Source organism: Primulina tabacum, chromosome 13 (genome assembly GCF_025594145.1).
Source record: "Primulina tabacum isolate GXHZ01 chromosome 13, ASM2559414v2, whole genome shotgun sequence".
NCBI lineage: Eukaryota > Viridiplantae > Streptophyta > Magnoliopsida > Lamiales > Gesneriaceae > Primulina > Primulina tabacum.
The window spans coordinates 31,220,751-31,245,867 of NC_134562.1; the positions used below are offsets into that span (position 1 = coordinate 31,220,751).

The 25,117-nt window shown below is 34.1% G+C and overlaps 2 protein-coding genes and 2 pseudogenes across 2 annotated transcripts; all 4 read right to left on the bottom strand.

Annotated features, from left to right (window-relative positions):
• Positions 1-49: 49 nt before the first annotated feature.
• LOC142522145 (ammonium transporter 2 member 3-like) lies at positions 50-8,314 on the bottom strand. Its single transcript, XM_075625296.1, has 5 exons — positions 8,178-8,314; positions 7,193-7,352; positions 1,438-1,904; positions 1,025-1,310; positions 50-785 (listed from the first exon to the last, which is right to left on the bottom strand). Exons 2-5 carry the CDS (start codon positions 7,317-7,319, stop codon positions 241-243), a joined length of 1,425 nt encoding a protein of 474 aa, XP_075481411.1. The 5' UTR covers positions 7,320-7,352; positions 8,178-8,314; the 3' UTR covers positions 50-240.
• On the bottom strand, positions 8,090-11,421 carry LOC142522008 (putative late blight resistance protein homolog R1A-3; annotated as a pseudogene).
• A 5,118-nt stretch (positions 11,422-16,539) lies between these two features.
• On the bottom strand, positions 16,540-20,502 carry LOC142522143 (autophagy-related protein 16-like; annotated as a pseudogene).
• A 474-nt stretch (positions 20,503-20,976) lies between these two features.
• Positions 20,977-23,630, bottom strand: LOC142522784 (28 kDa ribonucleoprotein, chloroplastic-like). The gene is made up of 4 exons (XM_075626321.1): positions 23,007-23,630; positions 22,750-22,851; positions 21,437-21,718; positions 20,977-21,345 (listed from the first exon to the last, which is right to left on the bottom strand). Exons 1-4 carry the CDS (start codon positions 23,493-23,495, stop codon positions 21,280-21,282), a joined length of 939 nt encoding a protein of 312 aa, XP_075482436.1. The 5' UTR covers positions 23,496-23,630; the 3' UTR covers positions 20,977-21,279.
• Between the last annotated feature and the right edge of the window lie 1,487 nt (positions 23,631-25,117).

The following is a 25,117-nucleotide window of genomic DNA, read 5'->3' on the forward strand; positions in this document are numbered from 1 at the left end:
ATTAAAATTTGTTATATTTGGTAAAAAATATTTACAAATTGAACCCCGGGATTTTAGGTTTCTTGGCAAGCATTTCGACAACCAACTAGGTCGTCAAATATCCCCTCCCAACCATGATATTATTACTGGATAGCCATTTAAAAAAGACCCCACGCTTGTGAAGGCAATGCCCGTACATACAGCTACAGAATTTACCAAGTGAAATGAAACATGCTTCGGGCCGGGCTTTCCGGCTCATAATCAATGTTGTTGGCTCCCGTGACGCCTACAAAAGGCAGGCATCCTAGGCGTCGTCATTCTAAAACGTAGAGGTGGAGGTTCCCTTACTCCGTCGCCCCACAACGCATACGCTTCCTCCCCGTGTGCCGCATCATCCCCTATCTCAAGGTCATCTTCGTCCATTCGAAGTGGAATTATTCTATTTATCAAGATGCATATCAAGCTAGTTAATACAACATTCCATGCAGATATAAAAAGCGCTCCCAAGATTTGGTAGCCCATTTGGTGAAGTCCGCCCCTTAAGTCGCCATCGACTAGACCGTAGATGAAGCCCGGTCTAGGAGTCCTTGTTGGCGGATAGAACATATGGAGGAGGTCGGGATGAGCGAAGAGGCCTGAGAGGAGCCCGCCCAGTAGGCCCGCAACTGCGTGGGTGTGGAATACTCCCAATGTGTCGTCGACTTCTTGGAAAAAGGATGATTTCTTGTGCAAGACCATCATGGTGTACCATGGTACTGAGCCCGAAAGTATACCCATTAGTACTGCGGCCCATGTATCCACAATACCTACCAATCCAAAAGCACACCAAAAAATGGTGTATTACAGTATTAGTAGAAGCATAGGCTATTTTTGGATAGCATAAAATCTCCCCAAAAAATATTTTTAACCTTACGATTTTAAAATGAACCTTTTGTATTTCTCAAGAAATCTACTATCATAAAAAAAGAAGAAAGATTTTGTATTCTAACTCAATTGTACTCGTAATGTATTTGTCATATATTAAACTATTAGCTAGTCGAATTACCTGCACCAGGAGTAATACAAACGAGGCCAGTGATCATCCCCTGGACAGCACCAATGACAGAGCTCTTGAAGTAGAACACCATGTCGAGTGAAAGCCACACGAGGAGGCTCGTGGCGGTGCACACGTGCGTATTCAACACAGCGAGCGACGTGATCCTGTTAGCCGCGAGTGGCGAGCCACCATTGAATCCGGTCCAACCCATCCATAGGAAACCTGCGCCACCCAACATATTTATTATGTTGTTTGGTGGAAAATGTTGTCTGTCATGGGAATGCCTTGGTCCAACCTAGAATGTAATATAATGTAAAAGAAAAGAGCAACAAAGTCATCATAAAAAAGGCCCTCGTGATTTATACAAATTTAAACTTGAGAAAGTATTTGAATCAATGTTTTATTATGTATATCAGGATTACCCAATAAGCAGCAGTGAAACCAGCAACCCCTGAAGACAAATGGACAACATAGCCCCCTGCATAGTCAATAATGTAGTCTCTCAAGAACCCCGAGCCCCATATGGTGTATGCACCCACCGTGTAAGACAACGTAACCCAGAGCGGAACGAACAACATCCACGCGTAAAAGTTCATCCTTCCCACCAATGAGCCGGCCAGCAATATAACAGTGATGGCAGCAAATGCAAACTGATAGAATACATCATCTGCAGTCGGGAGAGATGTTCCGGATTCATGTTTCAAAACATAGGTATCAGTCATGGCCTGACCAGGCTTTCCTAATATGGGCAACATAGGTGATCCGAAGGACATTCTACAAGCCCATGATACCCAACAGATGAGCACAGCTGCGAATGCATAGAGCGCCATGAAGGCTGAGTTTACGGCCCATTTTTTCTTGACCATGCTGCCATAGAGTATAATCAGGCCTGGAATCAGGAAAGTATGAGATATTTTGTTTGCCGGCCGAATGCAAAACAACTAAGTACTGAGTAATTTTTTTGAGAGAGGGGGGAGACTACCCCTAACTACATCTTTCATTTGACATGCCGGGAACTTATACGAGTGAAAACTGAAAGGAATTTTATTCCTTGATATATTTTCCTTTTTTATCTTTAATATTTTGCCTTTCTAGACATGAGGATAATCTCGAAATTGATGATATGATCTCTTATAAATTCAATATGTGATATAAGACTATATTTTGATATGACTCGTAATATCTTTAAGATATGATATCATAATATCTTTAAGATATGATATCACAATATCTTTAAGATATTATCCTTGTTTTAAAAAGAGTTTGTTTCCTAATGAAATTGGTTTTTCTATGTTAAATAGGACTCAAAGGAGAAGAAACAAAAGTGTGAGAGAGTGACGATACAGAGCAAAAACTTTCGGAGAGACAGAGATGCATTTGTACGAAGAAAAGATTTTCTGATTGAAGCCATCTCGTGATTGATAACTTGTTGCTGTGAAGTGCTGCCAACATCCGAAGACAACACCTAATCACCGTGTTGATTAGTGTGTGGAGTTTTGAAGATTTTTTTTCACTTCTCAGTTGATGCATCCTATGTATTTTGGTTATACGGTTTGTTAGAGGTTTAGGATGCAATTTGTTACTCGCCTTAATAAGGGAGTTGTTTTATTCTTTCACTAGTATTGATTTTTGTAAACTTACAAGTTTTTCTAGTGAATTATTTTTCCCTGAGGCACCGCACAAGTATTTTATACTTGTGCATAATTTACATCTCGTATCTCGTATTATTATCATTATTCCAGCTACGTGTAGGTGTGTTAAAATCATAATTTCCGCTGCATGTTGTCGTGGGTATTACAACACCTACGCACAACACCTACATTCTGATACACACAACACTCACTCTCAACTCACACATACACTGTGAAAACTTGAACAATTTGTTAGGAATGATGTGTGGGATTTGGTTCCCAGACCCGATAATGTGAATGTTATTGGAACCAAATGGATCTTTAAAAACAAAACTGATGAATCTGGAATTGTTGTGAGAAATAAAGCTAGGCTAGTGGCTCAAGGGTATACTCAAATTGAAGGAATTGATTTTGATGAAACGTTTGCCCCTGTTGCCCGGATTGAATCGGTTAGACTTTTACTTGCTATTGCATGTTACATGGACATAAAATTATATCAAATGGATGTGAAAAGTGCCTTTTTGAATGGCATCTTGAAAGAAGAAGCTTATGTAAGCCAACCTAAAGGATTTGAAGATCCACACCACCCGAACCATGTCTACAAGTTGAAGAAAGCACTCTATGGACTTAAACAAGCTCCAAGAGCATGGTATGGAAGGTTTACTGAATATCTGCTTGACTTAGGCTTCAAAAGAGGTGAGGTTGATAAAACCTTTTTTATTCAAAAATCGAAGCATGATATTCTTGTGTGTCAAATTTATGTGGATGACATCATTTTTGGTGCTTCTTCTCAAAAGTATGTTGATGAATTTGTTAAATGCATGTCTACCACATTTGAAATGAGCATGGTAGGAGAATTAAGTTTCTTTCTTGGATTGCAAATTAAACAAATGCATGATGGTATCTTTCTATGTCAATCCAAGTATGCCAAGAATTTGGTGAAGAAATTCTCTACCGAGAACACTAAGCACATGAAAACACCAATGGGGTCGACTGAAAAATTGTCCAAAGACGATGTTGCGGCAGGTGTTGACAACACCCAGTATCGCAGCATCATAGGCAGTCTTCTTTACTTAAGTGCAAGTCATCCCGACATCATGTTTAGTGTTTGTTTGTGTGCTAGGTACCAGGCTGATCCTAAAGTCACTCATCTAAAGGCTGTCAAAAGAATTTTGCAATATATATCTGGAACAGTTGACTTAGGTTTATGGTATACCAAAGAAACAAACACCAATTTAGTGGGCTTTAGTGATGCTGACTGGGCTGGAAACTTAGATGATAGGAAAAGTACCACGGGTGGGTGTTTTTATCTTGGTAACAATTTGGTGTCATGGTATAGTAAAAAGCAAAATTGTGTATCTCTGTCCACTGCTGAATCTGAATATGTTGCAGCTGCTAGCTGTTGTTCACAACTTTTGTGGATGAATCAAATGATTAAAGACTATGGTTTCAACAGTGACACCTTAATTGTATACTGTGACAATTCAAGTGCAATTGATATTTCAAAAAATCCAGTACAACACTCTCGAACGAAACACATAGACATTAGACATCATTTTATTCGAGATTTGGTTGATAAGGGTACAATTCGAATGGAATTTGTTGAAACTGAGAACCAACTGGCTGATATCTTTACAAAACCATTGGATTTTGAGAGATTTTCCAATCTTAGGAAGTCTCTCAGCTTGTGTACACAATGATCACTCACGGATGTTGTCCTCGGTGTTACAACACCTGTGGACAACACCCAGCATGCATGTGCATTTTATTTTTAGGATGCTAGAAATATTGCATACATCCTGCTTTGTGTGAAGCCTGTACAAGTGTAGGATACTGAATGGCGTGCTCTCAGTTGTGAATCAAACTTTCCATCAATATTCTCCAAAGAATGGTGTGTGCTCAATCTAAGTCATAAAGCTGTTGAGGATGATCGTGTACCACATGATCTTGTCCAATGTAGATAATGACTTAGAAAATTCTTGAGCAATATGGTGAAAAATAGAAAAGAGAATAAAATAGAACAAAAAAATGTTTAGAAGAAAATGGAAAAAGCTACCTAGAGGAGTCCAATGAAGACCGTTCTTCTAGTGTGGGAGCTACCACTTCTAAGTCAAAATACAGATGGAAAAAGCTACCTAGAGGAGTCCTATGAAGACCGTTCTTCTAGAGTGGGAGCTACCATGTCTGAATTAAAAATGTTCAAGAAAGTTTGAGTCCAACTTGTGAGTGTTGCCAAGAGGTGTTGCCAACACCTAAGTACAGACTGATCACAATTTGATCACATGCGTGTGCATTTCATTTTTGATCATACTTTAGGCATAAATTTAAGTCATTCATACTGCTGTTATGTGAATTCATCATGACCAGTGGGCTATCAGTTTTTAATTCATGAAATACGAAGAAAACCCTAACCGACTTAATTTTGAAATTTCTTGATTTCTAACTGTTTGTGGGGTTAATTCGACGTGGTGTTTTATCCTGCCTGATTTCTTGAAATAATGATGGCACTGTTTCAGAAAGTTACCGTTGGGCGAAATTAAAAATTGAGTTGAAAAGGTGCTGAAGTTGCGGCTCAACAGAATGTCACCGTTGGAGAGGTGTGCTTAAATATTTAGGGATAAATAAGGAACAAATTTACGGCTTACTATTTTCCCTCATATTCTAAAATCTCTCCTACCCTAACTATTTGTTTTCTTTTTCGCGCAAAAGTATCTGTGTTCTTCGTAAATTTCTGTCTTCTTCGAACTTCCCTACTTTGCTATTCTCTATTTCGCAGATGGCTGGCTTTGGTCCTCAAGACATTAGGAGTGAAGTGGCTGACTATGAGCTTCTGCTGGGTGAAAGTGTCCATTCTGGACAAAAAGGGGGAGTAGATATGTAGATACAGATATAGCTGGAACCAGTGGAGCAAAAATTGCTGATGATGATGGCAGTAATGAAGGATAATGAGATTTTGAGTTTTTTTTCTCTCTTGATGGTTTTAGTATTTTAGTTGTCCTTTTATTCTCTCTGATCTTTGTCCCTCCTGATTAATGAACTATTTCGGTGTTATGATCTGAATGTTGCAACATCTAACATACAACACCTGTGTGAACTGTACTTTTCATCAGGGGAAGGCTTAACGGTAGAATTCAGGGGGAGTCAACTAAAGTTGGCTGAGTCACTGATTTGCTAACTCAGGGGGAGCTGAGATGTACAACCATTTTTGGGTTGTTTTGTCCAGAAAGGCAAAAAGGGGGAGATTGAAAGGAATTTTATTCCTTGATATATTTTCCTTTTTTATCTTTAATATTTTGCCTTTCTAGACATGAGGATAATCTCGAAATTGATGATATGATCTCTTATAAATTCAATATGTGATATAAGACTATATTTTGATATGACTCGTAATATCTTTAAGATATGATATCACAATATCTTTAAGATATTATCCTTGTTTTAAAAAGAGTTTGTTTCCTAATGAAATTGGTTTTTCTATGTTAAATAGGACTCAAAGGAGAAGAAACAAAAGTGTGAGAGAGTGACGATACAGAGCAAAAACTTTCGGAGAGACAGAGATGCATTTGTACGAAGAAAAGATTTTCTGATTGAAGCCATCTCGTGATTGATAACTTGTTGCTGTGAAGTGCTGCCAACATCCAGAGACTTTACCTAATCACCGTGTTGATTAGTGTGTGGAGTTTTGAAGATTTTTTTTCACTTCTCAGTTGATGCATCCTATGTATTTTGGTTATACGGTTTGTTAGATGTTTAGGATGCAATTTGTTACTCGCCTTAATAAGGGAGTTGTTTTATTCTTTCACTAGTATTGGTTTTTGTAAACTTACAAGTTTTTCTAGTGAATTATTTTCCCCTGAGACACCGCACAAGTATTTTATACTTGTGCATAATTTACATCTCGTATCTCGTATTATTATCATTATTCCAGCTACGTGTAGGTGTGTTAAAATCATAATTTCCGCAGCATGTTGTCGTGGGTGTTACAACACCTACATTCTGATACACACAACACTCACTCTCAACTCACACATACACTATTCACTGTGGAAACAGAACTTTCAAAAACAATTTGTCTAGTTCTAGTCAAACTTCCGAAAGTATTCAAGGTCAGGCTAGCTAGAGTTTCTATAGTATATTTGAGTTTCAGTCAGCGTAGAAGCAAAACCAAAATGATCATTGGATTATATTTTTCTAAAGATAATGAATTTATAGGGACAAAATATTGAGAGTTTGCAGGTTGAGGGATTTAAGTAACCCCTCATTCTGCCCTTCTTCCGCCAACACCATTACTTATATGATATCAGGAAGATAAAAAGGCAACATAACAACGACGTAATGCATGGACGAATTTCATCAAGTTTTGAATAATTATAATATCGAGTTAACTTGTATCTTATCAAACATGTATATGTTAGGCCAACAAAAAAAAACAAGAATCCGACTTTCAATGGATTATACACAAGAGCTCAAAACTTTGGTAAATTTGTGTTTTTGTTGAGCACCTCGCTAGCACCATCGGCTCAACGCACTCACTGTACGTCCATACCTGGAACACTTTGTAGGCCAACCAAGGTAGCAGCAGTTAGCTCCCATCCGTTGTCTCCTTTGTTCATCCATGGCGGGTTAGCTTCATCTGGAATCAGTCCCCCTGGAAGGCTAGTGTTTGAATCCATTTTGGTGGGGGGAGAAATTTTTTGACACGGAATCTGGTATGCACAATTTAAAGATATTTTTTTAGGTTTTGGAATGTAGCAGGATGTGCATGCTTTGTAATAATCTATGTTTTTGTCAGTGTGTTTTACATTCCTTTTCTCTTTTCTTGTTTTTGGTTATGATTCACAGACAGATGTTATGCAGATTCAGTGGGACAAGTCAACTATTCCTTGTTGGTATCTAAAATTGCTAGCTAGATTCTTGTAAAGTTCGACCCTTAATGTTTTATTATTATTATTCAATAATAGGCTTTCATAAATGTTTACTTGGGAGAATGTTTGTACAAGATTCTGCCTGTAATAAATCTAAAAAATAAATGGTATTCTATAGATTTTGCGGGTTAGTTCGATGCTACTGCATAAAGATAAAACATTTGGATCTCCGACATTTGAAAGATTTTAGGCAATAGAGAAACCCTTCGGACAAAACCTAATGGTAGAATTGGATTTTTCAGATTTTGAACTTTACATCTATCTTGATTTTTCAATCCCGTGATAAAATTTTAGCCCTTGAATCGTAACATTTGATGTCAACTTTCGACAATACATGAGGGACTAATTAACACACTTGACACAAATTACTATACGCCAATGCTGCAATTGTGATTGAGTTGAAATATTGAACGATCATATTCAAGATTCTTGACATACGAGAAATTAAACTACTCGAGATAAATTCTTAATTTTGTCGTACTCATAAATGTTTAAGGAATGAATCTCATACGGCAGAATACGCATTGGAAAGGATCTTTCGTTATTATCGCTAGCCAATTCTTGAAAACAAGCAGCACAAAATTCTTGAAAAGTTAAGATTTTCACCCTCAAAACAGGAAGAACAGAAGAAGTGAATCGATCTGATGTATTCCAATATCAAGAAATTGAATCCATGTGAGAAACCTGTATTAAAATGACAAAAATTTATTAGAGGGGACGACTTAATGCATTTTCGGCTTCTGACTCCGTCTGACACGAACTTTAAGGACATGATTTCCCAGGTCTCTTTGCTCTTCTAGAATCTGCTTTACTGAAGTGACTGCAGAAGGCCTGCTATCATAAATCTCAATCATCTGTAGTGTTGATATTTCGCCGATACCAGAAGGGATCTTCTGTAAATATAAGCATTGGCTTATTTTCAGGTGCTCGAGGCATGGAAAGTGCGAGGTTTCAGCTCTCCAACTCAACAGTCTTGCTCTATTTATATGCAAGTACTTGAGTTGGCAGAATTCTCCATCAACTGATTCCCAGAAGGCCCCAGCAAAGGCATCCTCTTTCAGTTTGAGTACTTCAAGATTAGGCAACAAACCAATAATCCTCATATCTTTGCTAAAAAGAGCGCTGCCACTTAAAGTTAAACTTTTAAGGCTCAATGGGAAAACCAGGTTTGGCAACAAGGGTTCGTTCGGTGGCCAGTTAAAGGTACATTTCAGGTTTTCGAGTTTACAGATGAACAAGATTCTCGAGATGGTAATCTGACCAGTCCACAATGTTAAAGGCGTAATAATAAATTTCCAACGTCTTTAAATTTGGAAATTTTCTGAGGACCTCTCCTGTACATTTGAAATCTGATACGGATGCAAGTGTTTCCATGTTTTTCAAAACAACAGGGTTGTCTCCCTCAATCAGATTCGGCAGCGAAAATTCGGTCATCTGTACATGTCGTAATTGTGGCATCTGAAAAATTTCTGATGGTAGCTCTACTTCACAATATGATTTATAATAGGGAAACATCTCTTTATTTAACAGATCTTGGCCCTCCGTCACAATCAAGGTCTGAAGATTCCAGAGTGGGGACAAGGGAGGGAGAATCGGACAACTTCGGAACCCGAAAGCGAGGTATCTCAAGTTCAGAAGATACAGAAATTCAATTGGGAACTGAGAGAATTCAGTTCCGGGAAGATCAAGTACCCTCAGTAATCCAAAATTTTTATAAAAAAGAGACGTGGAGAGGAGACGACCTGTCAGCAACAAAGATCGTGCGAGTGGCATGGATTCTATCGCCCCGTTTATGTCATCAGTAAAATCAGATATCAATCTGAATAAAAACTCAAGTCGATATTCGTTTTTTAAATCAGATGGGTTTTTTAAATTGAGCTTATAAAAAACTTCAGCACTATTCGAAGTTGACTCATTCACTGATTCAGTTCGACGTCCTCAGTAATATTCACGACGGCGTGCAAGTTCATCTTCTTGTTGTTCAACTCATCTCACTGAAGCTAATCTATTACTTAATATGAATTCCATATCGCCTAGCATTTTCAATATTCCATCTCATGGAAGGCATTGTCTATATTTACATAAATAAAATATTAGATCGTTAGATTTTATATTCAATATATAATGAAATCTAAAAAAGAGGATATATATGTCATCAGTAAAATCTTCATCTTTCAAAATATCCAGATGCATGCTCAGGCGTCGGTGACCGCTCCAGCTTCCATCAGAGAAGTTAGCATTCCTGTTCATGGTGTGGAGAAACTTTTCATTTTGAGCTTCTTTAAGGCATAATTCCCTTAAAAGATCGTGAACATAGCATGTTTTTGCTGTCCCATTAGGCTGCTTTCGACCAACAAAAACAAGGTTTCTTTCTAACAGGTCCTTCAGGTATTCTTCGGCCACCTCCTCCAATCTTTTTGGCGGAATAGGCTTGAGAAATCCCTCGGCAACCCATAATTTGACAAGTTTAGAGACAGAGATATTGTGATCTTCTGGAAAAACTCCAAAATAGAGGAAACATGGTTTCAAATGGTTAGGCAAATGGTTATAACTCAACCATAGTATCTCTGAACAATGCTCATCACTTTCGGCAGCAACAGAATTCACATTTTCAGCCACATATTCCCAGTATCCCCGTTCACCATTCGCTTTTGCGACGAGTCCGCCAACTACGGCAATTAGAAGTGGAAGTCCTCTGCAATTTTTCACAATCTCCTTGCCGACCTGCTCCAATTCGGGAGGACAAAGTTTGTCAACAAACACTTCTTGACAGAAAAGATCCCAACTATTCCTGTGATCGAGAAAATGCATTTGATGAGGGGGGCTAGAAGAATCGGTGGCATAAACAGCCACATCCAATAGCCTCGTAGTGAACATGATTCGACTCCCATTATCATCGTCTGGAAATATTATCTTCAAATCATCCCATACTTTGGTACTCCACATATCATCCAAAAAGATCAAGTACCTCCGACCCTTCAAACTTTGGAACAGAGATTGCCTTAACATTTCCCTACTCTTGTCTCGTTTCTTATCAATGGCAACTCCAATATATTTTAAAAGAGATTGAAGTACTTCACTAGCATGATACTCTTCGGATACAGTAACACAAGCACGAACATCAAAGTGATGTTTGATAAAGAAATCATCAAACAAGTTTCTCGCGAGAGTCGTCTTACCAATACCTCCCATCCCAACAATGGGGATGGCACAAAATCTAGAATCCTCCCCCATCAGCCGATCCCTCAACTCCAGAACTTCATCCTCAAGTCCCACCAGCTTCTTCCTACTACTATTAGCAGGTCTGGGCTTGCCGGCGGGCAATAAATTCCTCGGCAACAGCTGCTTTAGGCCGCATCTGTTTTTCTGCAACTCTTCCACGATGGAGTCAATCTCGTTTATTGCTTCATGCAAATAGTCAAAGTTTCCGCCACAAGAATGGTCCTCAGGGTAAAAATCCAAATGAGAGGAGAAACTACCAGGATAATCGGCAAGAATTTCAGTGAAAACGTGGGATTCAACGGTATCTTCCACTTGATACGCGACATCCCTGGCTCTAATCTCCAAGAAATTCAGTTCATCTTGGATGGTTCTTGGAGGAGAATCTTCGAGCAATGCTTGCAAGAATCGAGATTTTCTATACAAAGAGATGATTTCTTGTTTCGCATGAAAAATGGAAAAGCGATCGGAGCGCAAAATCTGCTCGAGTGTGTTCACAAGGGAAAGAATGGCCGTATGAGCCATCTCTCATCCTTTGTGTTTTTGTATGCAGAATTCACAATACAAACACCGATTTATAGACCGGTGCAACCGTTCAACAAACAACGCGGAACTCATATATATATATATACACACACACATATATATATACAATAGAAATGATTACGTGCCATCCACTGCTAATAATAAAAAATATAATAACGAGATTTATATAATTTGTGATTAATAATAAAAAATATAATAACACGATTTATATAATTTTTAAAATCGTTTGAATAACATCTTGTTTTGAGTATTTATTAATATAGATATATCAAAACACAATAAATAAAAATACATGATGACGATAAATCAAATATATTCATTTATTTATATAACATTTTTCAATTCGCATTATTATAGCATAATGACAGCTCTATCAAATTAATAAAGATATTTTTCATTCAAATATTATTCACAGTAGAAAAACAATAAAAATATAATTAATAGAATAGTGAATATTACTAAAACCAAAATCAAAATATATTTAAATGAAGAACATAGCGATTGTAAAATAAAATTCTCTTAATTAACTAAATTATCATAATGATGTTAAAATAAAAACCTTAAACTTGTTATTAAGTTAAATATCAATTTTATTTTTACTAACTTTTAACTCCTTGCAAATTTTGTTAATTTTCTTCTTTTTTAGAATAGATATTATACATAGTTAATTTATATCGGAATGGATCATCTGAAAATTAATATTGATGATTAATAATTTTATGTTAAATAAAACTTTAAAATAATATCAATCAAATAAATATATGTATTAAAACACATATACATAACATTCAGTTTATAAATATCATATATAAAAAATTTAATTTCTAACCAATGATAATAAATTAGCACGGTAAATCATATTTATTATAAGGATTATTTTAATTAAAAAAAATTATAAGGATAATCTGATAAATTTAATACAAAATTATAAAGTAATTTTCATTCTTTTTAATTTCTTATTAACTTCTTTTTCTATGAATAAATTTGAAATAACTCAAAATAATCAAATTATATTGCAAATAAAATATTAAAAAAATTTGCAAAAGAGCATATAGAATCTGCATGCTCTCAATATCCATTTTCATTAGAAAAAACCATAAGAAAAATGACATTTTCTCGCATGATTTTTATAACACTTGTAGAAAAGTATAAGCTTGAGATATATATTAAAGTATTAATTAAATATCACAATTTATTAAATTAAAAATATAAAAAAGTATCATACTAATGTATTTGTAATACTTTTCGTCAATTCAACTAAAATAATAAAATAAAGTTATTCTCATTTTCCATATCAATCCTTAAATCAGAAAATTAAAAATTCACTTAAATAAGTAAATGAAACATTAATTAAGTAATGATGTGTAAAAATGTAACTAAGAAAATTCACAAATCAAACTCATATATTTATAGATATATAGATTTGATAACTTTTAACCCCTTGCGGATTTTGTTTAACTTTCTCTGTTTTTTTTTAAAATACATATTATAAATAGTTAATTTTATATCAGAATGGATCATTTGTAAACTAATATTGATGATTAATATTTCATGGTAAATAAATTTTTTAAATAATATCAATCAAATAAAATGTGTAGTAAAACAAATATATAAATAAAATAATAAATAATACAAAGTTAAAAAATATCATATTTTAAAAATTAATTTATAACGAATGAAAATAGATTATCACTATAATTCATATTATTAAAAGAATTATATTCGTTAAAAAATTATATAGATTATCTAATAAATTTAATACAGAAGTAGAAAATAATTTTCGTTCTTTTTTATTTATCCTTAATTTGTCTGTCTAGATGAAATAAATCAAACTAATCGAATTATACGACAAATAAAATATAAGAAAAATTTACAAAAGAGCATATAGAATCTACATGGTCTCAATGTCCATTTTTATTGGAAAAGTACCATTAAGAATGACATAATTTATCATTAATTTCTCTGTCTAGTTGAAATAAATCAAACTAATCAAATTATACGACAAATAAAATATAAAAAAACTGTAAAAAAAACATATAGCATCTTCATGGTCTCAATGTCCATTTTAATTGGAAAAGTACCATAAAGAATGACATAATATATCATTAATTTATCTTTCTAATTGAAATAACTAAAACTAATCAAATTATACGACTAATAAAATATAAGAAAAATTTACAAAAGAGCATATAGAATCTACATGGTCTCAATGCCTATTTTCATTGAAAAAGTACCATAAAAAATGACATTTTCTGACATGTTTTCAATGACACTTGTAGAAAAGTGTAAGTTTGATATGTGTATTAAGACATTAATTAAATATCACAATTTATGAAATTAAAAATAAAATTAAGTATCATATTAATGTGTTTGTAATATTTGTCGTTGATTCAACTAAAATAATGAAATAAAGTTATTTTTATTTTCAATATCAATCTTTATATCAGAAAATTGAAAATTCACCTAAATAAATAAATAAAACATTAATAAAGTAATGGTGAATGAAAGAATAACTAAGTAAATTAACAATTCAAACTCATATCTCACTTAAATAAATAAATAAATCATTAATGAAATAATGGTGAGTAAAAGGGTAAACTAAGTAAAACATTAATAATCTTGGTCATCTAAATCGAAAATTTCCAAAATAGTAATGACAAAAACTTGTGTGAGACGATCTCACGGATCGTATCTTGCGAGACGGATCTCTTATTTGGGTCATCAATGAAAAATACTACTTTTTATGCTAAGAGTATTACTTTTTATCGTGAATATTGGTAGGGTTGACCCGTCTCACAGATAAAGATTCGTGAAACCGTCTCACAAGAGACCTACTCAATAATAATAGTTGGAATCGAATCATAAATTAATTTTAAATTTTTATACGATATAGAAAACTTCAATTATGTAATTGAACTGTTTGATTTATTTAAATTTAATTCTTTATTTTACTAAATATGGATATTATCTATATATATATAAAAACAGAGTTTTTGCTAAAAATATTAATTTTTTGCCAAAATACCATTTCTAAAAAAGGAAAGATTTACATGAATATTGACACATGTGTACTGCAATAAATGATCACTTAATTATTGTTTGCATTGATTACATCAATTCATTTAATTCAATTAATTTTTATATTAATTCAAATGTAATTTATGTATAATATGTTTTTTTATTTTTTTCTCAAATTAAAACTAAACTCTATTAAAAACATAAACTATATTAAAAATTTTGCATTGATTATATCAATCAATTTAATTAAAAATTGTATAAATAAATTTAAAATACAAATGATTACAATGTTCAGTATCACTCATTAGATAAATCATTCAAAAATAAATTTTTCTATTTTAAGTAATTTCATGCCCAAATTACTTGCTAAAAAAGAAATAAAATATTTTATTAGTTTATTTAATTTTTCTAAAAATAAAATTGGTTGAGTGTAAAAGTTATCACTACAACAAGGTTTTTCAATGAACATTAATTTACCATTTAATAATCATAAATTTTTTTATCCCAAATACATATTATTTCGAAATTATCTTAATTTGAAAGAATTAATGCGTTGTAATTTTCTTCCAAAACTATGTGTATATTGTATATCTTGAATTGTCTTCTTAAAAACTCAAATAAGAGAGCACAAAAAAATTAAAAGAGATATATTTAAAAGAATTTCAAATGGACGTTAAATTACTTTCAATAAACATGTATATTACCTTCAATAATCAGAAATGTTTGACACTCAATGCATGCAATTCGAGATTTCCATAATTTGAAAAGGTTACGTTAATGTATGATATAATTTTGTCAAAAGCATACAATGTATAATTTTTGTCCCTTGAGATGTCTTATTTGAATTTTAAATTATAAATAATGCAATATTGCATATTATATTAGAAGTCAATTTTACTCTATTTATCTTACTAAATTTATCTTCTCCAAAATTGAATTCTGAAATGACTCCTCTTTTCAGCACCATTTATGAGTTGAATCCTTCCAAGATGTAATGTTCGTTTAAATTTAGATTTTTTCCGTTGTTATGAACTACCTACATATGGAACAACGAGAACAACGAGACATTAAGTTTGAAATCTGTCTTTTATGGTCGAGAAATAAAAAATATTATTCATCTATTTGTACAAAAGTTTTAGTTATTACGTATTACTAATTTTCTTCTATATTACAAAGTTCACGGATACATGATAATATAAAATTTCCCGTATTGGAAGTGATTAAACCAATTCTAAAGAAAGTAAGCATCTTATTAGAAGAAACGTTATAAATTTTATTGACATTATTTTGGAATACATAATAAATGTGAATTAAATAACTTTTCTGATTTATGCATTATTTACTTAGGATCACATGTTTCATTTTTCTTTCAGAATAATACGATGTTGTGTATATTATGAAGAGATTTTGTAAATAAAATAACAATCTATTTAGATAAAGATATTGATGAAACAATTATTGTTATCATTCAAATGTGTCGAACACGTGTCATGTCACAAAATTGTTTGTGAATGTGGATTTAGACGAAATTACTGAATTTTTAAAAAATTATTTCTCATTAATTTTATTGAATGTGATTTATGTTAAAAAATAATAATATATAACTTCTCGAAAGTTAAAGAATTAAATATGTATTAAGGTTGGTGGCCGACATCAATACACTAAACACGATAAGCATCATGTCATTGCCTTAGACTAATACAATCTAAAATTTTGATATATGATAGTGATTATTAGCCAAAAAAATTAATCGACATGCGTTGTATTTAAGAAATTTTTTTAAAATAAGTGAAAAATAGTTTTTATTTTTATTTTTTTAATTATATCATTTTTTAAAATTTAAATATCTATTCATTTTTCACTAATTTTTAATAATATCATCCCGTGCATCGCACGGGTTAAATACTAGTTTTATAATATAACAAAGGTGGAACAATCATACAAATTCCTTGAACCATTTGTAGGATTTGATTTCTCCTAATTTTGCTAATCCGCAGCCTCCGACGTTGGCTTTTGCTAAATATTTATTTTATTGGTAAATAAATGTAAACGTGAATGTGAACACAAATTATTGGAAACTTCGAACGTTCTTTTCACATTTATTTTTCAAAATATATTTTTTCACTAAAACCCATAATACCAAACTTCGTGATAAACAATCATTCGCCAAAGCTCATATAATACCCCAATCTTTAACGAGCGGATTTTCCATATATACAATACTCTACTACTCTTTAGGCTACTTTACAGTTTCATCCTTCTACCTACAGATATTTGCTCAAGAATTAGCAATCACAAATAATCTTACTTACCGCCGACGAAAAAATGTCGATAGGAAGCTTGCTTTGAAGTTGAGCAGACTTCATCAAACACGAGCGATTTCTTAGGAAAATACTATCGATTCCATACGCATATGTTACCACTCCTGTTCGGAAACAGCCAAAGGTTTCCCAAGATTACTCCATGAACAGCATAATATGGGAGACGTAAGCTCCTTGAGCATGCTAACTACTTTCGCATTCGCTACAGACCAAATATGTACAGATCCATCAGCAGATCCAGCAGCGACGTAGCCCTCATCAGGGCTGATACAGGATCTGCTCCAATTAGATGCCACTCTATTCCCGTTCCCTCTCAGTGTTGTACAGATTTCGAGAGTACGCGTATCAAATAAATTATGCGAGTTGTCTCTTCCACTGGACAAGATAACATTTCCATTTCTCGATAATGAGAGAGATGTAATTGCAAAAGAATGTGCAGCAACCTCACTCAGAAGTTTCCCGGTCTGGATATCCCAAAGGCGCAGATTTCCGTCCACATGACCAGAACAAATGGTCCGTCCATCCATGCTAAAGCAGAGAGTATTGCAATTGCTGTGAAAGATTAGGGTATTGACACAGTCGCCTTTCTGAAGATCCCAAACTTTTATTGTGCGATCATAAGCTGCACTCACAACATTACGGTTAGAGATTCGGCTGACATCCACAGCACAAACTTTGTCTACATGCCCAGTGAGAGTATGTCTTACTCGAGCAGAGCTTATGTCCCATACATACAAGTTATTTGCGCTGCTAGCCACAATGATAGATTTGTTGTCATGGGTGATTGAAACATCAAGAACGGAACCAAGGCAACCATGAAGAGTACGACTCAAAGACCCTGTACTTGTATCCCATATTTTAATAGATTTGTCCTGCCCTCCACTAACTAATTTATCGGAATTATACTCGAATAATATGGAAGCACATCCACCTTCATGTGCTGGGATTCTTTGCTTGCATGTAGTGGGAATGGTTGACTGAACATTATATTCGGCGCCTTCTTCACTGCGGCGAACTAAACCATCCACTTGCTGATTGGCAATTTGTTGTATGTTACTACCATTAAGCCCCAGCATGTCTTCATAAATCTCATTAGCCTAACACAAGAAGCGGCAAATACATGACAATAACAAGCTCGCTCGCCAGTTAAACATATGTTTCCTACTACAAAATCACCATGAAAGAACAAATATTTCACTGAATAGATATGGATAATTTTGATTCAATTAACATATCCAACCAGGTTTTCCGCCACATAGAACCAAGTACTATACATATTAAAAGCTCGACCGTGTTATTGAATCCCCACTGAATGAAACAATACAGTGGCACTCCTTATCTTGGTCAGCTAAATCATATTCCTCTACGCTAAGTAACATGAATTATGATTTCATGCTTCAAGCAAATATTTATTACCTCATTCAGGCGTTCAGCATCTTTAATTTTCTCCAACATCCAACGGTCAATCAATTTCTTGTTTTCCACCAGAGCATTGTCAGCTCTTAGAGTGGTTGCTTCATGCAGTTTTTTAAGATCCCGGTGCTCATCTATCAACAGTTCTAGAGCCTTAGTCTTTTCTTTAAACAGAGCAGCTAAACGAGAGCATTCATCCCTGCAAATAAATAAAAGTTATGCTGACACAGATACAATAAATTCCCAAGTCCAATACCCTACAGCTAGGGATGTAATCGAGTCGAGCCGAGCCGAACTCTTGAATGTTTGAGCTTGGTTCGTTTATAATCGAGCCGAGCTCGAGCTTTATTTAACGAATATATGCATGGCTCACGAGCTTATTCAAGCCTTTATCGAGCCTAAACAAGCCTAATAAATATAAATTATACATTTAAATTTCCATTAAATTAATTAAAAAGTAAATTATATATTTAAAGAAAAATATATTATTCTTATTAAAATTTGTAAATTTATTATGATAAATAAATTTAATAGATTTTTCTATATATTTCATAAATAATATGCAAAATCAATAAATCAAATATCAAAACTATTATTTTTGATCTAAAAGATTACTCATGAACTTACCAACGAACATGTTCACAAGCTAATGAACCGAATACTGTAAAGCTTGAGTTTGGTTTGTCTATCTTAACGAGCCTCATTAAACGAGCTCAAACGAGCTTTTATCGAATCGAGCTTCCAATAGCTCACGAACGGTTTGGTTCGTTTACATCCCTACCTACAGCTCATATTAATATCCTCTCGAATTCCATAGAAAAGAATCGGAGAAGAATGAGAACTTCATACCTCGATTGACTAAGCTCATCTTGCAAATCAGATATCAAGGATTCCTTCTCCTGTAGCAAGGATTTTGTAGTTCTGTTGTCAGCCAGTTCAATTGCGAGTTGTTCTGAGAGTCGAGATTGAGCTTTGTAACACTGGTGAATCTCCAACTCGAGATTCTCAGCCTTCTCTTTCCACTCTGAGCCCTAAGATTAAAACACAAACTTTAGCCAAAATTCATTTCTGAGGAATCACAAAACCTATACATGCATAAGTGCATTTGATTCCTTTCTTTCTCTTTCAAGTACAAAGACAACAAACTTAACCAAGACAATCATCAAAACCAGGATCACAACTTAAATGCATCCTAAAATTTTTAATTAATGAATTTCAAGCGCAATAAGAGTTTCATTTCACCCATTTATATAAGAAACAACACACACTCGTTAATAAATATAAAAATTAAAATAGTGATAGCATGAGATATCCTCACGCACAAACTACTGAAATTTCAAATCAACAACCTAACTTGCAATCTAAGCATTACACATACAAAGAGTGCAAGCGTTGCCTCGGACTAGTATAGGTTGTCATCAAACCATTAATGGAAAATGGGCTTTTATAAAGGTTTTTGGCTGGTTGAGTTCAAAGTGCAACCCAATATATAAAATGTTTCCAACATTTGGTGTTGTTTTTTCTTGTACTCCTTTTCAAATATAACATCACTATTTACCATAAGTTCTACATTGTTCTCTGTTCCAAACATATATTTGGATTTCGAAGCTAGAGTAATGTTGCCACATAAAATATTTCAGCAACAACTAATCGTTCTCTCTAGTATCGTTGATGATCAATAAAGTTGATTAGCAATGATGGTGGTGCTAACTAAATGCATTCAAATTTTTTTTACAAAGTGTTCCTCTCTATAAGTAAATTTTCCTTGGAAAGCATAGAAATATCAGAACCTTATACAAATCTTCAATACTCATTTCAAATATAATAATCCAAAGTAACTTTAACAATCTGAAAGCTAAATTAACTCTGTTAAAAAACCACACAGAAAAAAAACCTAAATAATTAATAGAGCATAAACCTGAAAATCACAAACGTCGTAAAAATAATCACATTCATATCGAAAAAGGACAACCTGGGAAAGAATAGGGCGAGCGAGAGTGCTGAAAGCTGGAGAATGAGCCCCTTCTTCGAGTAAATGCCGCTTTTTCAGCGCTTTCAAAGCATGTTTTATTGCTTCCACAGCTATTTCTTCTTGCGACCTTACAAAAAATTAAAAAAAAAACGGAAACAATAAAAGGGTTATCAATGATTCAACCAATCGGGAAAAACAAGACAAAAAAACAGACCACAAGTTCGAAAAATTACATCTTGGATAACAGTTTTTTGTGTCTGATCGCGGAATCTTTGTCAGGGATTTTAATAAATGATCTGGGATTTTCCAGTGATGATTAATTGATGACATCTAGCGACGAAGAAGAAGGAAAAAAAAAATCCCTTCTGAATTTCTAGAGCTGTGAGCAGTCGCTGTAGAAGTGAACAACGTATGTTCTAAACTTGCTGTGGCCAATCAAGCGCACTGACCTTTTTCCAAAAACGCCTTTTCTTTCTCAAAAAACGCAATAACCGGATGATGCGACTTTTATAATTCCCCCTTACTTTGTAAGAACATGACTAAATAAATTTTATAGTAGCGTTCGTCACAAACAGAAAGAAAAAAGGATAAATTTGGAAGTGACCTTATGTTTTATACTGCTTGCTAGCTTTATATGTTGTTTGAACTTCGAACTCAATAATGTAATGGATATCGAAGGATTGCAATAGATTCAAAAAATTTAAAGATCACAAAATTAGAGTGAGGCCGTGTGCAAAATTACTAATTTTAATTTCGAATCGAGCATAAACCTTTTTTTTATCATCTCAAGAATTCTACTTTTTGATCAGCATACTTTCAAATAATTCGATATGACTCAAAGAATAGTCCCCTTCCAACATCATCAAAACCAAATTTTGATAACATGAGCTATATCATTATCTAAAGGATTTCGATGCTAGAGAAAGTATACAATCCATCATCCAATGCACACATCCCAAATAATTTTGAATCATTGTATACAGGGCAATGTTCTTTCACGAAATGATATATCGTCTCCCAAAATACATATACTTTGACTATTCATTAGAACCATAGTTATCCTCCATATCCAACTCAAACAAGAAAAATACATCAATTCTAATAAACATACTGTTGATTAATACTACCCCATCCCGTGGCTCTGGTCTTCGAACACCGAGAGATCTAGCTACAAAAACGATGAAACACAGACATTCTCTAGTATTGGTCTTTAAGCAAATTAAAAACTACTGCGCCTTTGTCTCTCTTCAGCGAAGTTTACTCTGATTGCTCGCCCATCCAAGTTCTGCATCAAGAAAATTAATGATGCAATAATTTAACATTGATTTCTGAAATCAATTGCGCGCTGAGACAATATAAAGGGAAAAGGGATTCACCTGTCCGTCAAGGTTAGCGATGGCATCGTTCATTTCAGACTCGCTTGACATCACCACAAAGCCAAAGCCACGTGATCTTCCAGTCTCTCTATCAGAGACTACTCGAGCACTTATGACTTTACCGTGCTCGCTGAACATCTCCTCAAGACGCTCGTCATCCAAACCCCATGGAAGGTTTCCCGCATAAATTCTGTATGTGGGTTCAAAAACCCGGGGAAGGCGCTCAGGCTGTGATCCTTTTGGAGCAGCTTTGTATACTGTTAGCAGCCTTCCATTTATTTCCTATTAAGAGAAGAGCTGCTTGTAATTGGAAGCTGTAACATATGATAACTTGGGGAAAAAAAAGGTAAAGTAACCAAGATGTGCGGGAATAACTGCTAATTAACAGATCCCAAAAGATATTGTTTTTGTTTGTCTACCAGGATTGGTACGAGGAAAATTAGTAGTGCAAAAGACATAATTGTCTATGTTAAGATCAGAAGCGCAAGGAACTTGCCAAACATCACATTCACGATTCATGTGTAAGAATTGGGCACTCCTGAGAGGGACTAGATTCCGTCCCAATCTAAAAGTCCATTTCATACGTAGAGTGGAGGCCATCTCAGGGGAGTATAGTTTGATGGGAGTTTATAGACCCCAGTAATCATCCAAAGAATGCTGTTACTTCTTCTAACCATTGAGCACGGCCAGCACATCAATTGTATAATGCACTGATTAGCAATCTATCTAACCATTTTCCAAGACCAATATTTAGCTACCCGTAAACATAGATAAAACAACCTATGATCTCAATAACCAACAAATAAGATCCTTCAACACCTAATTATCAAATAAAATGTATTTGATCACATCATCCTGACACCTTAACAACCTAATACTGTATACCCAAGCAATGCATCACATTGCCAAGTTCTTGCTCTGCTCGTGTGATACCCCAGTTGTATTACAAATGGAGATTCCGGATATAAATCCTGGGCTCGAATCACAAGATGCATACTAAACCACAAGTATCACATCATGACCATTATCACTTTGAAGGTTTTATGACCTACATTATCTAATGTACTCTCCAAAGATTAGCGAGAGTGTCAAACTCGTGATGATCCAAAATATGCAGCAAATGGATGATCTCACTATTATGCCTTAGTCCCCACGAACTAGACCAAGAGTATACTCGGCGACCTATAACTTCCTACAATTAATTAAACAAATATTTTTCAAATCGATTAACTTACAACAGTATAATTCTATAAAATGCAGTAAACTACAAAATCCGACAATCTAATTCTAATAAAGAAAATTATGAAACTCACATAGCGATGAAACATTTCCACAGCCTTCTTAGCTTCTTCCACAGTGCTCATGGTCACAAACCCGAACCCTCGACTTTGGTCAGTGTATCTATTGTAAATGACCTGCAAATCCACAATACATTTTAAAAAGCAAAACCAATCAAAAGAAGCTATTTATCTCACTACAACTCAACCAAAAGCCAATAACCATAAAATCAATCATTTTACTCAAAATTCTACAAAACAAAATCTCAATTCCAAAAAAACCATCAAATTACCTCGGAAATCTCCACAACACCAGACTGCTCAAAAATCTGAGCCAACTTCTCACTATCAACATCATATGGCAGGTTCCCAACAAACACTTTAGCTTCCTCAGGCGGTTCCACATACCCATCATCCTCTCCAGAATCCCCCACAGCTTCCACGGTAGCATCAGTCTCCTCACCTACGGATTCGTTCTCCGAAATATCCCAGTTAGCAATCCCCTGAAGAACCCCCTCTTCCTCACCTCGCTCTTCTTCAAGAACAGCTGGGTTGTTCCCTTCTTGCTGAGCAGCCATCACAGAAACTCTCAAAAGGGTTTCTCTCTTGTCCAGAGAAAACACAGAAGGGAATGACATTGAAGAAAAAGAAAAATAAGAACAAGAACTCGAGAACTGGGATTTAACTGGTTTGAATGGGATTGATAGATAAGGGTATGAATATGAAGCTTTCGAGATGGTGAGACGCGCGGGGACTGTAATCAAGAAACCATTTGCCGCCATATTCAGTTATGCTATCGAAAACAGCACAGAATAACGTCTGTAAATTGAATGTTATAGCGAAAATAAGAGGAAGAAGAAGCAGAGTGGAAGGGTTCGAGGTTTTAGGATAAGGAGCGATGGATTATGCTGTGGATATGAATGATAATATTAGATATATAAACAAGGCTGGACTGCTTGGGCCCATTTTGAAGTGGGCTCATATTTATAAAAACATACTAGATTGGACCATTTTCATAATGGACCGGTTGGGATAGATGGGTTTCTGGACCAACCATAATACAGTCACAGGCCTGGGCTGGAGTTTCTGTTCAAAATGGGCTAGATTTTTTCAAGCACGGTGGGATGAACATATCAAAATTATATAAATGTGAAGATTTTTAGATGATATTTGACGTATATAATTTACAAATGTGTGACATTTATATTTTATTATATTAATAAAATAAGAATTTTATCTTATAATTTACTTAATAAAATGAATACCTTTTGTATAGATATAACGTTATGGCTCAAGTTGTTGAAGTTAACCTTGGGTCGAAAAAGGATTGATATAGAAGCATTATTCAAAGCAACTTGGAATTGTTTTGTTTTACAAGTTCTGGATGAGAAATGTGGGAAAATATTTTGGAAAATATATCGTCCATTAATTACCTAATGTAGTTCCATAATCTAAATAAAAATTATAAATAGCTCTCTTTTAAGATAGAAAAAAAAAATCAAAGAGTGCATTTGTATTGGTCCACGCAGAGCTTATTCGATGGAGCCTGAAGAAATAATTACATAAATAATAATCGTCTAGCTATTTTAGAGGAATATATATATATATATATATATATATATCAAATTTGTATAATCTAGTTTTCGGTTCATTTCTTTGTCAATCAACAAGATAGCTAGCTCATTTAGTCTATTTTGTGACATTATTGATCGAAGATAAATGTATATTAACTTCAACTTCGATAAACTTATTTATGCTTATGCAATTATTACTAAGATCGTTAACAAAATCTTATAGGCAATATAAGTATTTGAGATATAATAAATCATTCAGTTTTACCAAAACTGTAGCATCTTAAAAAATTGTTGAAACTCAATACAATACTTTATTAAGCTACTTAAAAACTAACTCGTTAACTTCTCCAAATTCAACAAATCCCCCAAAGTCTCTTGATATTGTTTAAATTGTTCAAACCGAACTTTAAGAAAAAATCGAGTTTGGTCAATTATAGACAAAAAATATTCAAATTACTCTTCTTTTTATTTAATATTGGGCCAACAAAAACTTATTTCAATAGATTATCGACTCAAAATATATATATTAAACCCTCTCAAGGACCGAGCCTTAAGGCGGTTGCCTCTTTGGCCTCATAAAAGGTCCGGCCCTGGGTCCACGCTCGACACAATTAATTACTATATCTTTAGTTTATTTATAGTTTTTGCAAATTCGATTAGTTAGCATTATACGCCCACATGTGAATTACACATATTTCCTTATTATATAATAATGAAGATCTTAGTGACAGACGAACTATAAGTTATCACTAGAATAAATGCTTTTCATTTGTTCCTTATACTTAAATTACAATACCCAAACACAATCGACGAGTTTGTGTACATAATAA

Bases quoted from the DNA above. Each gene is read 5' to 3' on its own strand.
- LOC142522145 (XM_075625296.1), bottom strand. From the start codon at position 7,319: ATGGATTCAAACACTAGCCTTCCAGGGGGACTGATTCCAGATGAAGCT. The intron at 1,905-7,192 runs GTATGGACGTAC...TCCTGATTCCAG, and splicing joins TGGCCTACAAAGTGTTCCAG to GCCTGATTATACTCTATGGC. The intron at 1,311-1,437 runs GTAATCCTGATA...ATTACATTCTAG, and splicing joins GTTTCACTGCTGCTTATTGG to GTTGGACCAAGGCATTCCCA.
- LOC142522784 (XM_075626321.1), bottom strand. From the start codon at position 23,495: ATGGCGGCAAATGGTTTCTTGATTACAGTCCCCGCGCGTCTCACCATC. The intron at 21,719-22,749 runs GTGAGTTTCATA...TTCTCTTAATAG, and splicing joins TGGAAATGTTTCATCGCTAT to GAAATAAATGGAAGGCTGCT. The intron at 21,346-21,436 runs GTGAATCCCTTT...TTCTTGATGCAG, and splicing joins TCGCTAACCTTGACGGACAG to AACTTGGATGGGCGAGCAAT.